The sequence below is a fragment of the Mastomys coucha genome, unplaced genomic scaffold, assembly GCF_008632895.1.
Source record: "Mastomys coucha isolate ucsf_1 unplaced genomic scaffold, UCSF_Mcou_1 pScaffold4, whole genome shotgun sequence".
Classification (NCBI taxonomy): Eukaryota; Metazoa; Chordata; class Mammalia; order Rodentia; family Muridae; genus Mastomys; species Mastomys coucha.
Window position 1 is genome coordinate 23228756 of NW_022196910.1, and position 12354 is coordinate 23241109.

At 41.5% G+C, this 12354-nt stretch overlaps 1 protein-coding gene across 1 annotated transcript in view; it reads left to right on the top strand.

The window, feature by feature from the left end:
- The window catches only part of Ube2n (ubiquitin conjugating enzyme E2 N), a 34333-nt gene that overhangs the window by 20402 nt on the left and 1577 nt on the right, over positions 1-12354 (top strand). Inside the window, exons 2-3 of the mRNA XM_031348864.1 lie at positions 11615-11861; positions 12048-12188. Coding sequence (XP_031204724.1) covers positions 11615-11861; positions 12048-12188 — 388 coding nt within the window. The remainder of the gene's footprint in view (positions 1-11614; positions 11862-12047; positions 12189-12354) is intronic.

Here is a 12354-nt window from a genome sequence, read left to right on the forward strand (position 1 = left end):
CCCCCCCTAACAGAAGTGCAGCTTGGTCTTCATATGGATCCCTTAACAACTGGAACGGGCTGTCCCAGAATCTGTTTCCTGTGCATGAATCCCATTCCCCTAACTGGGCCTCACTGGGAAAGGCTGACTCTAGTCCTGTAGAGACTTGATGTGCTGGGGATAGGGTGGCTCCCCCCTTTGCAGAGGAGAAGGGGAGGGGGTTTGATATTGGGATGCTAAGTGAATGAATTAATGAATAAATAAATAAACAAGTAAATAAGTAATTTAAAAAAGCCAACTTGTCAAATTTATTAGAGTTAGAAACTTGGTCTACAGGAGTCCCAGTGAAGTGTTACTAAGTTAGATCCTTTTCTTTAGTGAGCAGTGAAAACTCCTTTTTTAAAATAACAAGCACTGAATACTCAATAGTAGTAGTGAAGCAGTTTGTGACCTTGCAAATGTGGGTGCCCTAACTGAGAGCAGAGAACAACTTTTATGACCCTGAACATGCCTTTCCCTCCTTCTTTTCATTGGCTTTAGAGGTGGTTACAGTCTTCTCTAAAAAGATTTATTTTTATCTTATGAATGTTTTGTTTGTGTACCACAGCTACAGATGGTTGTTAGCTGCCATGTGGGAGGTTGGGAATTGAACCTGGGTCCTCTGGAAGAGCAAGCAGCCAGTGTTGTGTGCTCTTAGCTGCTGAGCCATCTCTCCAGACCCAGGGGTTACAGTATTATATTCATTGTCTTTTGCCACTTTCTCAACAAATACACCTGCATTGGTTTAGCATCATTTACATCTTGTTGGCTAAAAAACATTGCAGAAATGTTAGCTAGGCAGTGGTGGTGCACATGTTTAATCCCAGCACTTGGTAGAATGGCAAGTTCCTGTGCTACATCGAGCTACTCTGTGGCCTGGCCAGCCTGTTCTTATCTCATGGAGACTCTGACTCAGTGCTCCAAAATCTCTCCACCCAGCTTGCTAAGTTCCCACTGGTGGGTCACTACTATGCCAGCTCCATGCTTCAAAACTGTCACAGCCTTTTGTGGTGCACATCAGGCAAACCCACTCTTTGTCACTGTACCTTTCTCTCGGGATCCCAGTTGAACCACCGCCTCGTGAAGAAGAAACACCACACAGACTTAGTTCAGAAACAATGGTAACTCAGTCTCTGGGCACAACAGTTAGGATTAGAATCCTAATCTTGTAAGCCTTATTAAATCTAAAACCTCCGGTGGTGAATCCTAATGGATCCGCTATTGAAACCAGGAGACACAAGTAGCTAAGCTACATCTTGTGGTTGGACGGAGGAAGAGAGGAAGCAGGAGAGAGTTAGGGGCTTTTTGGACGGGGATAGGAAAGGACAAGCATGGGGCTGGCTTAATATATATCTTTAGAAATCAGTCAGCAAGAGTCCTAATCTGATCATAGCTTGTTACAACTTCTGTCAAGACCATGATACTCCAGTTCTGTAATGAACATTTCAAAGACTGACAAATCTAACTCTGGGAGTAGTGATATATTTTTATATAGATGCTGGGGAGACAATCTCAGGTCTTCACACTTGTGTAGCAATACATTTACACTGAGCTTCCAAGCTGAGCAGAAATTAACCTATCCTTCCTTAGAGAAGGGAGGGAAGGGAAATGGGGAGAGAATGTGCTTTACGTTCCACTCTCTGAAATCAGAGCAGGATAGTTAGTTCGTTCACACCAGTAATTTCAGATACTGAAAGGAAGGAGGATTGCCATGACTCTAAGGTCAGTGTGGGTACAATGTTGAGTTCTAGGAAAGAGTGACCTAGTTTTATGGGTATGCAAGGAAGCATTGGCAGAGGCCGGTGGATCTCCATATTCCATGCTAGCCAGGTTTACATAGTTCTATAGGTCCTCCAGAGTTAGGAGGTGAGATCATGCCTCAAAAAACCAAAAAGTCGATACTTCATTATATAGTATAAAGTCATGGGTTCATGGAATATCAAAGATGGGTGTGCTGGCTGGTTTTGTGTGTCAACTTGACACAAGCTAGAATTATCACAGAGAAAGGAGTTTCCCTTGAGGAAATGCCTCCATGAGATCCAGCTGTAAGGCATTTTCTCAATTTAGTGATCAAGGGTGGGAGGGCCCAGCCCATTGGGGGTGGTGCCATCCCTGTGCCTGTAGGAAAGCAAGCTGAGCAAGCCAGGGGAAGCAAGCAAGTAAGGAGCATCCCTCCATGGCCTCTGCATCAGCTTCTGCTTCTTGGCCTGCTTGAGTTCCAGCCCTGACTTCCTTTGGTGACGAACAGCAATGTGGAAGTGTAAGCTGAATAAACCCTTTCCTCCCCAACTTGCTTCTCTGTCATGATGTTTGTGCAGGACTAAGACAATGGGCAAATGGTTTGCTGTTTTGAAATATAATAGATAATTCTAGGTCAGTATGATTAATATAGCAGATTTCAACTAAAGATTCTTTTACTGTCTTTCATTTGTGTTAATGAAACTGTACCTTCTCAGTTAGTAAAATGGAGGAAAAGTGACATTATTGCTTAAATGTACTTCTTTCATGAACTGGTGATTTTTTTTTTTTTTCCAAGACAGGATTTCTCTGTGTAGCCCTGGCTGTCCTGGAACTCACTCTGTAGACCAGGCTGGCCTCGAACTCAGAGATCCACCTGCCTCTGCCTCCCAAGTGCTGGGATCAAAGGCGTGCCCTGCTGAACTGGTGATTATAAAGGTCTAAAAATAGCCTCCTCTTAACTCCTGTGCTCTTTATTGCCCCAGCAGACCAGTTGGACCTTTATAGTTAGTTCACTGTCAGTTAATTGCCTGTCTGTACCATAGAGATTAAGAAACCAGGTGGACTAGAACCCAGTGCCTGTATTCAGTCTTGACTCTGCTGTTTCCTAGTTTGGTTCTTTTCTAACTGGTTACCTTTTGTTCCTCATTTATTAAATGAGTTTGAGGGTTGAAAGCATTAATTCATGTAGAACAGTTATTTGGCATGGATCATTGTATCCATTCTTATCTGGAAATAGTGCCTGTGTCCTTATCTTTAGGGAGCTTACAGGTGGGTGTAAACTATAATAGTGGATGTGTTTAGGTATGCTTATTTGGGGCAGAAAATTGAGAGATTGTAAATAAGGAAATTAAGAAATTAAGCCTAACTTACAGGGATGTTTTATTAAGATTTTTTTGGGGGGGTGTCAGTGATTGATTGGATTAACCTTAAATACTAATTACTCTCTCTGCTCCCCTTTCTCCTCTTCCCCCACTCAGGCTGGCCTCACTTTTTTAAACAATCTTCTTGCCTGAGCTTTCCCCAGATGCTGGGATTGTAGGCAGAACTCACCACGTCTGCCTTTAAATATGTTTTGAGGTAGACATCTCCAGTTTTGCACTTACTGCCATTTACTAGCTGGGGTTCTTGTCATCGTATAGCTTAGGGCAAGTGTGCCAGCTTGAGTGGTGGTAAAGAGCAGGAAAATGGAAATTCAGGAGAGGTTTTCCTTCTGTTTGTAGACCTGAGAAACAACCTGATCATGCATATATACTTAGCCTTTCAGAACTTCTGTTTCCTTGAACATCACAGAAGTATTGATTTCTGAGGCATAAGTAACATCTAGCCCCACCTATTGCTTAGTATTCTTAAGTGGAGTAGAATTACGTCTTACCTGCTACTTTACTGGCAGTATGAACCCTGAGCCTTTTCTGTGGTTCTTTGAATTTCTTTTCATTTTTTCCTTCTCCTTCTCCTCCTCCTCCTCCTCCTTTCTTCTTTCTTCTTTCTTCTTTCTTCTTTCTTCTTTCTTCTTTCTTCTTTCTTCTTCTTCTTCTTCTTCTTCTTCTTCTTCTTCTTCTTCTTCTTCTTCTTCTTTTCTTTTCTTCTTCTTCTTCTTCTTCTTCTTCTTCTTCTTCTTCTTCTTCTTCTTCTTCTTTTCTTTTCTTCTTCTTCTTCTTCTTCTTTTTTTTGGTTTTTCAAGACGGGGTTCCTCTGTGTAGCCCTGGCTGTCCTGGAACTCACTCTATAGACTAAGCTGGCCTCGAACTCAGAAATCCGCCTGCCTCTGCCTCCCAAGTGCCGGGATTAAAGGCGTGTGCCACCACTGCCCGGCTCTTTAATTTTTTTTTAAAGATTTATTTTATTTATTTTATGTGTATGAGTACACTGTAGCTGTACAGATTGCCTTGAGCCATCATGTGTGTGGCTGCTGGGAATTGAACTCAGGACCTCTGCCAGCTCGGCCGGCCCCGCTTGCTCCGGCGTAATTCGCTGTAGCTAGTGTCTTCAGATGCACCCGAAGAGGGAGTCAGATCTCATTATGGGTGGTTGTGAGCCACCACGTGGTTGCTGGGATACGAACTCAGGACCTTCGGAAGAGCAGTCAGTGCTCTTACCCACTGAGCCATATCGCCAGCCCGGTTCTTTGAATTTCTGTGGAATTTTTCTTGGGATACAAGGTTTCTATCCCAGGCTTGACCCTTCAGCTCACTTTGTGGCTAAGAATGACCTTGATTTCCTGTTCTCTTTCTCTACCTTCTGGTATATTTGGTGTTAGGGATTGAGCTCAAAGCTACTTGCATGCCAAGGTGAGTGTTCTACCGACTGAGCCTCATCATCTTCCCTCGCTAAATAGGCTTTCTGACAAAGAAATCTCAGATTTAGTCCTTGCTAACATGTCTTTAAAATACCTTCTCCCCTCTCTCCTCCTTTGAATATGCCACCCCAAGATTCCAGAGGGTAGAGGAGAAAGGGGAGTGTGTTGAGAACCATTCTTTTCTTTTGATTTTTGGAAAAGCATAGTCAAAGGGTCCCCATGGGCCAGTGACTTGTCTAGGTTTATAGGAGGCAAAGAAAGTAGCATACAGAGAAGTGAGGTTTAGCTTAGTTTGCTTGGTTGCTTGCATTAGTTTTCTTTAACTCTTAAAAAGGTGTGTTTGAAGTCCGGATCAGAATGGGCCTCTTTTAAGGAAATTCACATTAGTGCCAACCTTAGCTATTGGAGTGAAATAAAAAAACTTTTTAAGAGTATTTTATGTTTTTGTTTAATCTGTTGATGTCATATGTCCACTAGGGGGTGGTGTTTACTGAAAGAATTAAAATAGTTTCTTGGTGATTAACTAGTATTTCATTGTGTAGTTAGTTGCCTTGCTTTTTTCAGTTTTTTAAAACCCAAGACAATGTTTTGACTGCAGCAGACAGCAACTCTGACCTAAAGGGACTGGCAGAGAGCCTTCATGACCTATACCAGTTAGTGATTCCTATCTTCCTATATTACTAACAGGTTATTTTTGAGTAGAAAACAGTGATGGTTTAAAGTTGCTCTACAAAAATTTACCCACATATATGAAGTTCATTTGTTCTTTTTCTTATAGACTTATTTATTATTATAAATGACCTTCAGAAGGGCAGTCGGTGCTCTTACCTGATGAGCCATCTCACCAGCCCCAGTTCATTTGTTCTTAATGACCTGCCAGTAATAAACTTACCTTGTTTTTTACTCTGTAGGTGCTAGCTTCTAGTAGCTATGGAACAGAAGTGTGGCTAGTTTGAATTGATACGTGTGCTTAGTGTACATTAAAACCTGGACTTGTGAAGGCTCAGTGTGAAAAAAGATTAAAATATTCTGTTAGCCATTATATATTGATAACATGTTGAGGTAGCATTTTGAATATATTGGGTTAAGTGAAAAATTATGAGTTAAATTTACCTTTTTCTCAAAAATCACTATTCTAAAGGGGAGGGAGAGGGAAAGAGAATATTAACTTAGTTGGTAGAGGCATGTTTAAAAATACTATTTCTGGGGTTAAAGACTAGTGCTAAATCTTTGAATCAATTAATTCAGGAGCCTGCACAGAGCCACCCTACTAAGCTGCATGGAAGGACCACAATTCTGGGCTGGGGTTTCACCAGTGTGCCTCTGTGGCTCCCCTATTGTCGCGCTTGAAAAGAACATTCCCACAGTGCTGGCTCTAAAAACAATAAACATCATATGTAAAAAGAAATGACATAAAAAAATGCTATTTCTGCCAAATGTCATGGTGCACAATTTTAATTCCAGCACTTAGGAGGCAGAAGCAGGTGGATTTCTTTTAAGTTCCAGGACAGTTTAGCCTATGATTCCCTGTCTCAAAATGAAACAAAATAAAAATGCTCTTGAGACAGGGTTTTTCCATGTAGCTCTGACTGCCTACCCTAGAACTCATTCTGTAGACCAGGCTGGTCTCAAATTTAAGAGTTCTGACTTCGCCGGGCAGTGGTGGCACACGCCTTTAATCCCGGCACTTGGAAGGCAGAGGCAGGCGGATTTCTGAGTTCGAGGCCAGCATGGTCTATAGAGTGAGTTCAGGACAGCCAGGGCTATACAGAGAAACCTTGTCTCAGAAAACCAGAAGAAAAAAAAAGAGGTCTGCCTTCTTTTGCCCACTAAGTGCTGGGATTAAAGGCGTGACCGCAGGCTCAAATATGTCTTAAATAAGTATTACAGTTTCTCCACTTACATAATTTGAAGTATGACGGGCAGATTTCTTTTTTTTGAACAGTTTTATTTATAGGTTAAAATTTTTTGTTTTAGCTGGGCAGTGGTGGTACATGATTTTAATTCCAGCACTCGGGAGTCAGAGGCAGGCAGATCTCTGTAAATTCAAGGGCAGCCAGGGCTACACAGAGAAAGACTCCCCTCCGCCAAAACAAAAACCACCACCACCAACAAAAACTTAAATTGCAGCCAGGCGGTAGTGGCACACACCTTTAATCCCAGCACTTGGGAGGCAGAGGCAGGGGGATTTCTGAGTTCCTGGACAGCCTGGTCTACAGAGTGAATTCCAGGACAGCCAGGGCTACACAGAGAAACCCTGTCTGTGGGGAGGGGGGAAGCAAACAACTTAAATTGCAATTTCTTATAAGTGCACAGTTAAAAAAGAAAAATCCTAAAAATTGCTGAAATCAAGAACTTTCCCTCTCAGTGCTTTCTCTCCCCCTCTACATTCCTGGTTTGGAACAAGGATAGTGCTGGATTATAGGCCCGTGCTACCATGCCCAGTTTAGGGTAGGTGGTGCTGGGGACCAAAGGTTTCCTACAAGTCATACAAACACTCTCAGCTCCACACTAGCACAACTTTTACTTTTTCACTAAAGGAAAACATGCTCTTTTTTTCTTCTTTAAAGGATTTATCATTTAGTATATATGTTCATTTGTGTGCATGCATTAGGTACCCTCAAAGTCCAGAAGAGGGAGTTGAATCCCTTGAAAATAGAGATGGTTGTGAGATACCTTATATGGGTGCTGGCAATCAAAGCTCAGCCAGGAGACTCTCCAACCCTAAGGGAAACTTTTTTTTTTTTTAAGATTTATTTATGTAAGTACACTGTAGCTGTCTTCAGACACACCAGAAGAGGACATCAGATCTCATTACAGATGGTTATGAGCCACCATGTGGTTGCTGGGATTTGAACTCAAGACCTGGAAGAGCAGTCAGTGCTGTTAACCACTGAGCCATCTCTCCAGCCCTAAGGGGAAACATTTTATTATACTATTTAGCATTCACAAATTGCAGGCATCACTTTAGTGCTATTACTAAGCAAAATGGGGATTATTTGAACACATGTTAATCTGATAGCCGGGACTGGCAGTACATGGACACTTGGTGACTAATGGACCAGTAGAGTATTTTTGTTGGATATGCTGAACAAAGGATAATTCACATCCAGGTGTGCAACAGTGTGAGATTTTATCATGCTATAGTCAGACGAAAAGATCATGGTGGGGGCAGGGGCATGTCCTGCTGAAGGGATAAAAAGTGCATAATAAAAGTTAAAGCCTGCCTTTGATTCTAGTACTCTAGTGACAGGGGCAGGTCAATCTCTTGCATTTGAGGCCAGCCTGGTCTACATAATGAATTCCAGGAGTTACATGTTAAGACCCTATCCAAAATAAAACAAAAATAAATCCCAACAAACAAAAACCTTGTAAATCAATTACTTATGAAAGTTACCATTTACTCTTTTAACAAATTATTACTTGTTTTATGTATGAAAAGAGAGTTGGAGGGTTGGAGGAGAGAGACCACCCATACCATAGGACCCCTGTGGAGGAGATCAGAGGGCTTTGATGATAGAACTCTCAGGCTGTCAGAGTTGTGTGCCAAGTTGTACCTGCCGTACTGTCTCACTGGTCTATCAACTAATATTTCTTGGTTGGGGTTGACCAAGGATGACTTTAGGTATGGGAAGACAAATTGTGTGCAAGGGGAAAGTACCACAAGTGCATGAAATATAAAGAGCGGGCTTGCTTAGAAACAGTTAAACAAGTGAAGCAGGAGGAACTTCATCTCTGTCATTTAAAGAAACCACACTGCACTTTATTGTCCAGAAGCACTGTAAGACCTGAAGGTTCCTCATGGTACCTTATGTTTGGTAGTAGAGGAAACTAGCGTTTCCTTCCATTCTTACTACTGTATGTACAGATTTCAGACACTGGTGTCAGGTTTTTCTATTCCCACAATTTATGCTAAGTTTGGGGATTGGAGAGTGTTTCATCAGATAAAATTACCTATTTATTGTGTCAAATTTGTGGTGACTTGAGAGGGATGTTTTATAAATCTAAAAACTAAACCACAGTGTATATGCCAGTGAAAGCTTATGATCAGTAAGGTCACATTGGTGCTTTATACATACTTTTTGATTTTGGATTTTGAGACAGGGACTTACTGTGTAGCTAGCTGGCTTGGAACCCAGGCCAGCCTTGAATGTAAAGCTGCCCTCTGGCTGTCCGTAGCCACCCAAGTGCCAGGACTCAGGTGCACACCACACAATCCACTAATGTATTCTTAGGGAAGAGTGCCTGACTAAAAGTAGGTAAACAGATGACAAGAGTGTGAATGTGGAATTTGACAACGCACAGTGATTTTTGAGCTATTTTGGGATCTGATCTTGGAAGTACTTTGGATAGCCTGTTAAGAGTTTTAAATAGCTGCTACTATGTATAATCTGGGAGTGGTGGTTATTTAGATTCTTGGACCCTGTCTCCCCTTTTCAGCCTTCCTTTTCATGGAAACTTGGGATAAAACAAAGTTGAGAAAAAGCCAAAATTGAAAATTTGTCATCTAGTTATTTTTTTATTTCTCTGCCCCTCTGCTGATCTTTAACGTTTTTTTTTTTTTTTTCTCCCTTAAAATAAAGGCTGGGTTCCTGTTTTGTTTTTTCCTGAGGGAAAAGGACAAGTGTAGTCTTCGAAGTAGAAATAATGTCTAGGAGATCAAATGGGCTTGAACAAAAGTCAGGGTGTGGGGAAAAGGAAGACAGAGTACCTGGAGTCCATTGCAAGGCTCTGACTTTTAAATAATGTAGAAGGTAGAACCAGGAAGGTACAAGGTCGAGGTTGTAAGCCAGGGAAAGTGTTAGGAAGGTATTTATTTAGGAAGGTATTTATTTAGTCTGCCAGTTAGAGCTTGTGGAGGCTTGACCAGAGGGATAGGAGGAGCGAGACACAGTATACTCTTGGTAGACTTCTGGAACCTTTTTTGTCTTTGCTGGGGAACCAACCTAGGGGCACACACATAGTCTTTCTTGCCTCTGACCTTTACTACAGTAACCTTGGAGGTTTTTCAAACAATTTAAAAAAAAAAAAAAAACCAGGCTAGATACATAACCTATGGGAGAAGATGGATCAACTGACATGAGGAAAATTTGGCTGCTGGGGGTACGGGGGTGGTCAGAAAGTTAAGTTTAGATTAAGTTAAATTGGGTTGCTTTGTTAAGTCTGTTTGCTTCCATTGTACTAAAATGTTAAAGCTGGGTACTCAGAAAGAAAAGAGTTTTAGAGGCTGAAAGTGCAAGATTGGGCAGCTCAGTCATTTTTGCTTCTGCTGCATCATGACATGGCAGAGGAGCTGGAAGGGAAATGGTCATGTGCAGAAGATAAGTGGTTAGAGTGGCTTCATTTTATAACAATCTCTCAGGAGAGCTAGCTTCATTAGTCCAGGTCTTGTTCCCTCTTATTAGGAAAAATAAAAGAAAATGTGTATAATTTGGGAAAGGTCAAAAAAGGACAGGACTGACTCTGGAGAGGTGTTGGAGTGATGGTCTTGGGAAGGTAGGAGAGATCTGTGCTCAAGGGGAAAGAGCCTTAGTAAATGCTCTGGTAGTTCAAAGTAACAGGTAAGAAGCCCAGAAGTACAAGGGTACAGAGGCAGGGACATGTACAGATGCTATGGTGGAAACTTAAAGGATACTTGTTCTCATGAAATGGGAAGCAGAGCTTTGGTCAAAAGCAAGGATGATGATAGACATTTAGGGATTTCAAGAGAGTTGTGGAAAACAGAATGTGGTATAATTATTGGAGAGCATTAAAGGCCCTTCAGAGATTGTCAGTTTTAGTCTTCCAGCATGTTCCAGTACACATTGCCATCTTTTCCTCCATCTCTTATGTCTGTTGCCCTATTTAAGTAACCCTAGAGGTGTTCTTGACTCTTTCCTCCAAAGACAGGATCTTAGTTATGGCTGACCTTGAACTCAGAGATGTGCTAGCCTCTGCCTAAGCACTGGGATCCAAGGGTGTGTGAGCTGTTGCTGCCACACCTGGTTTTCTAGACTTGTTCTTTTCTCCAGTACCTCTGTGATAGCGCTCTGTGTCCGTGGTTCCACCAGATGCAGTATGGCAGTGTTATCTTTATTGAAGGAGAGTTTTGTCATTCTTCCCAATTTTGTGTATTGCTACTTACATAGCATTCCCACTGTATTAAGCACCACAAGTCATCTAGAGCTGGTTTGACATATACAAGAAGATTTTTGTAGTTTAAATACAAATACTGTACTATTTTATGTAAGAGACTTGAGGATCCAGAGATTTTGGTATTATTGAGGATTCTAGACCTTGTCTGCCCTTGACTACAAGGAATGACCAAAGTTTTTAGAGTTCAGTGGGTTGGTTTTTTTGTTTGGTTGGTTTTTTTTCTTTTTAAGATTTATTTATTTTATGTGTACGAGTACATTGTAGCTGTCTTTAGATACATCAGAACCAGGCATCAGATCCATTACAGATGGTTGTGAGCCACCATGTGGTTGCTGGAAATTAACTCAGGACCTCTGGAAGAGCAGTCAGTGCCCTTAATCACTGAGCCATCTCTCCAGCCCAGGGACTTGGTTTTTAATATAATTTAGAGCAGGTTGCTTTACCCATTATAAATTTTTTCTTTTCCTTTAATGTGAACATAAAATTGGTTTTATTAATCTAATCTAGAATGTGATAATCTGCAGTTATATTCAGTTGCTTGTCATTACATGAACGGTCTGGTGTTTGTTTTTGGAAACAGGATTTTCCTACATACCCCTGGTTGCTTGGCTGTCCCGGAACCCACTATGTAGGCCAGACTGGCCTCACTCACAGAAATCCACCTGCCTCTGCTGGGATTAAAGGTGTATACCATCATGCCCGCCATAAAGCCTTTTGTTCCTTTATTGTTTGGGGTGTGTGCATTATTATGCCATGATGCAGGGGTCAAAGAAATTCTTTTGAGTTTCACATTTTATGTGAAAATTATGTGTCACTGGAAGATTGTGTTATATCTGATTTCAAAAGATGAACTTTTGAAATTTTAATTTTGGTGTCTAGTGAAATGACATTTGTTTCAGAGGTATGCTTGTTTTTCTCTTGTAGGAAACCCAGCGTTTGCTGGCAGAACCAGTTCCTGGCATTAAAGCAGAACCAGATGAGAGCAACGCCCGTTATTTTCATGTGGTCATTGCTGGCCCCCAGGATTCCCCCTTTGAGGGAGGGACTTTTAAACTTGAACTGTTCCTTCCAGAAGAATATCCAATGGCAGCACCTAAAGTACGTTTCATGACCAAAATTTATCATCCTAATGTAGACAAGTTGGGAAGAATATGTTTAGATATTTTGAAAGGTAAGTGTTGTTTGTCACCCTGTGCTTTATTAATGTGTCCTATCTGTCCTAAGCATTCCACATTTAGAATGTAAGCATTGTAATCTCACTGTATGCTAACAGTGTCAGAGTGTGTGGGAGGGAAGTACAGCAGTTCTGGGCTTGTTGTCCATGCTTTATCATATACTGGGCCTGTTACCTTCATAGATAAGTGGTCCCCAGCACTGCAGATCCGCACAGTTCTGCTATCAATCCAGGCTTTGTTAAGTGCTCCTAATCCAGATGATCCATTAGCAAATGATGTAGCCGAGCAGTGGAAGACCAACGAAGCCCAAGCCATAGAGACAGGTACTTCACATCTATTCTCTTTTACCTGCTTTTACTTTTCAAGATAGGTCTCTTACCATTTGATGTTTTATTTATAAGTTCACATTATTTAAAAATAATGTGCCGGGCGGTGGTGGCGCATGCCTTTGATCCCAGCACTTGGGAGGCAGAGGCAGGTGGATTTCTG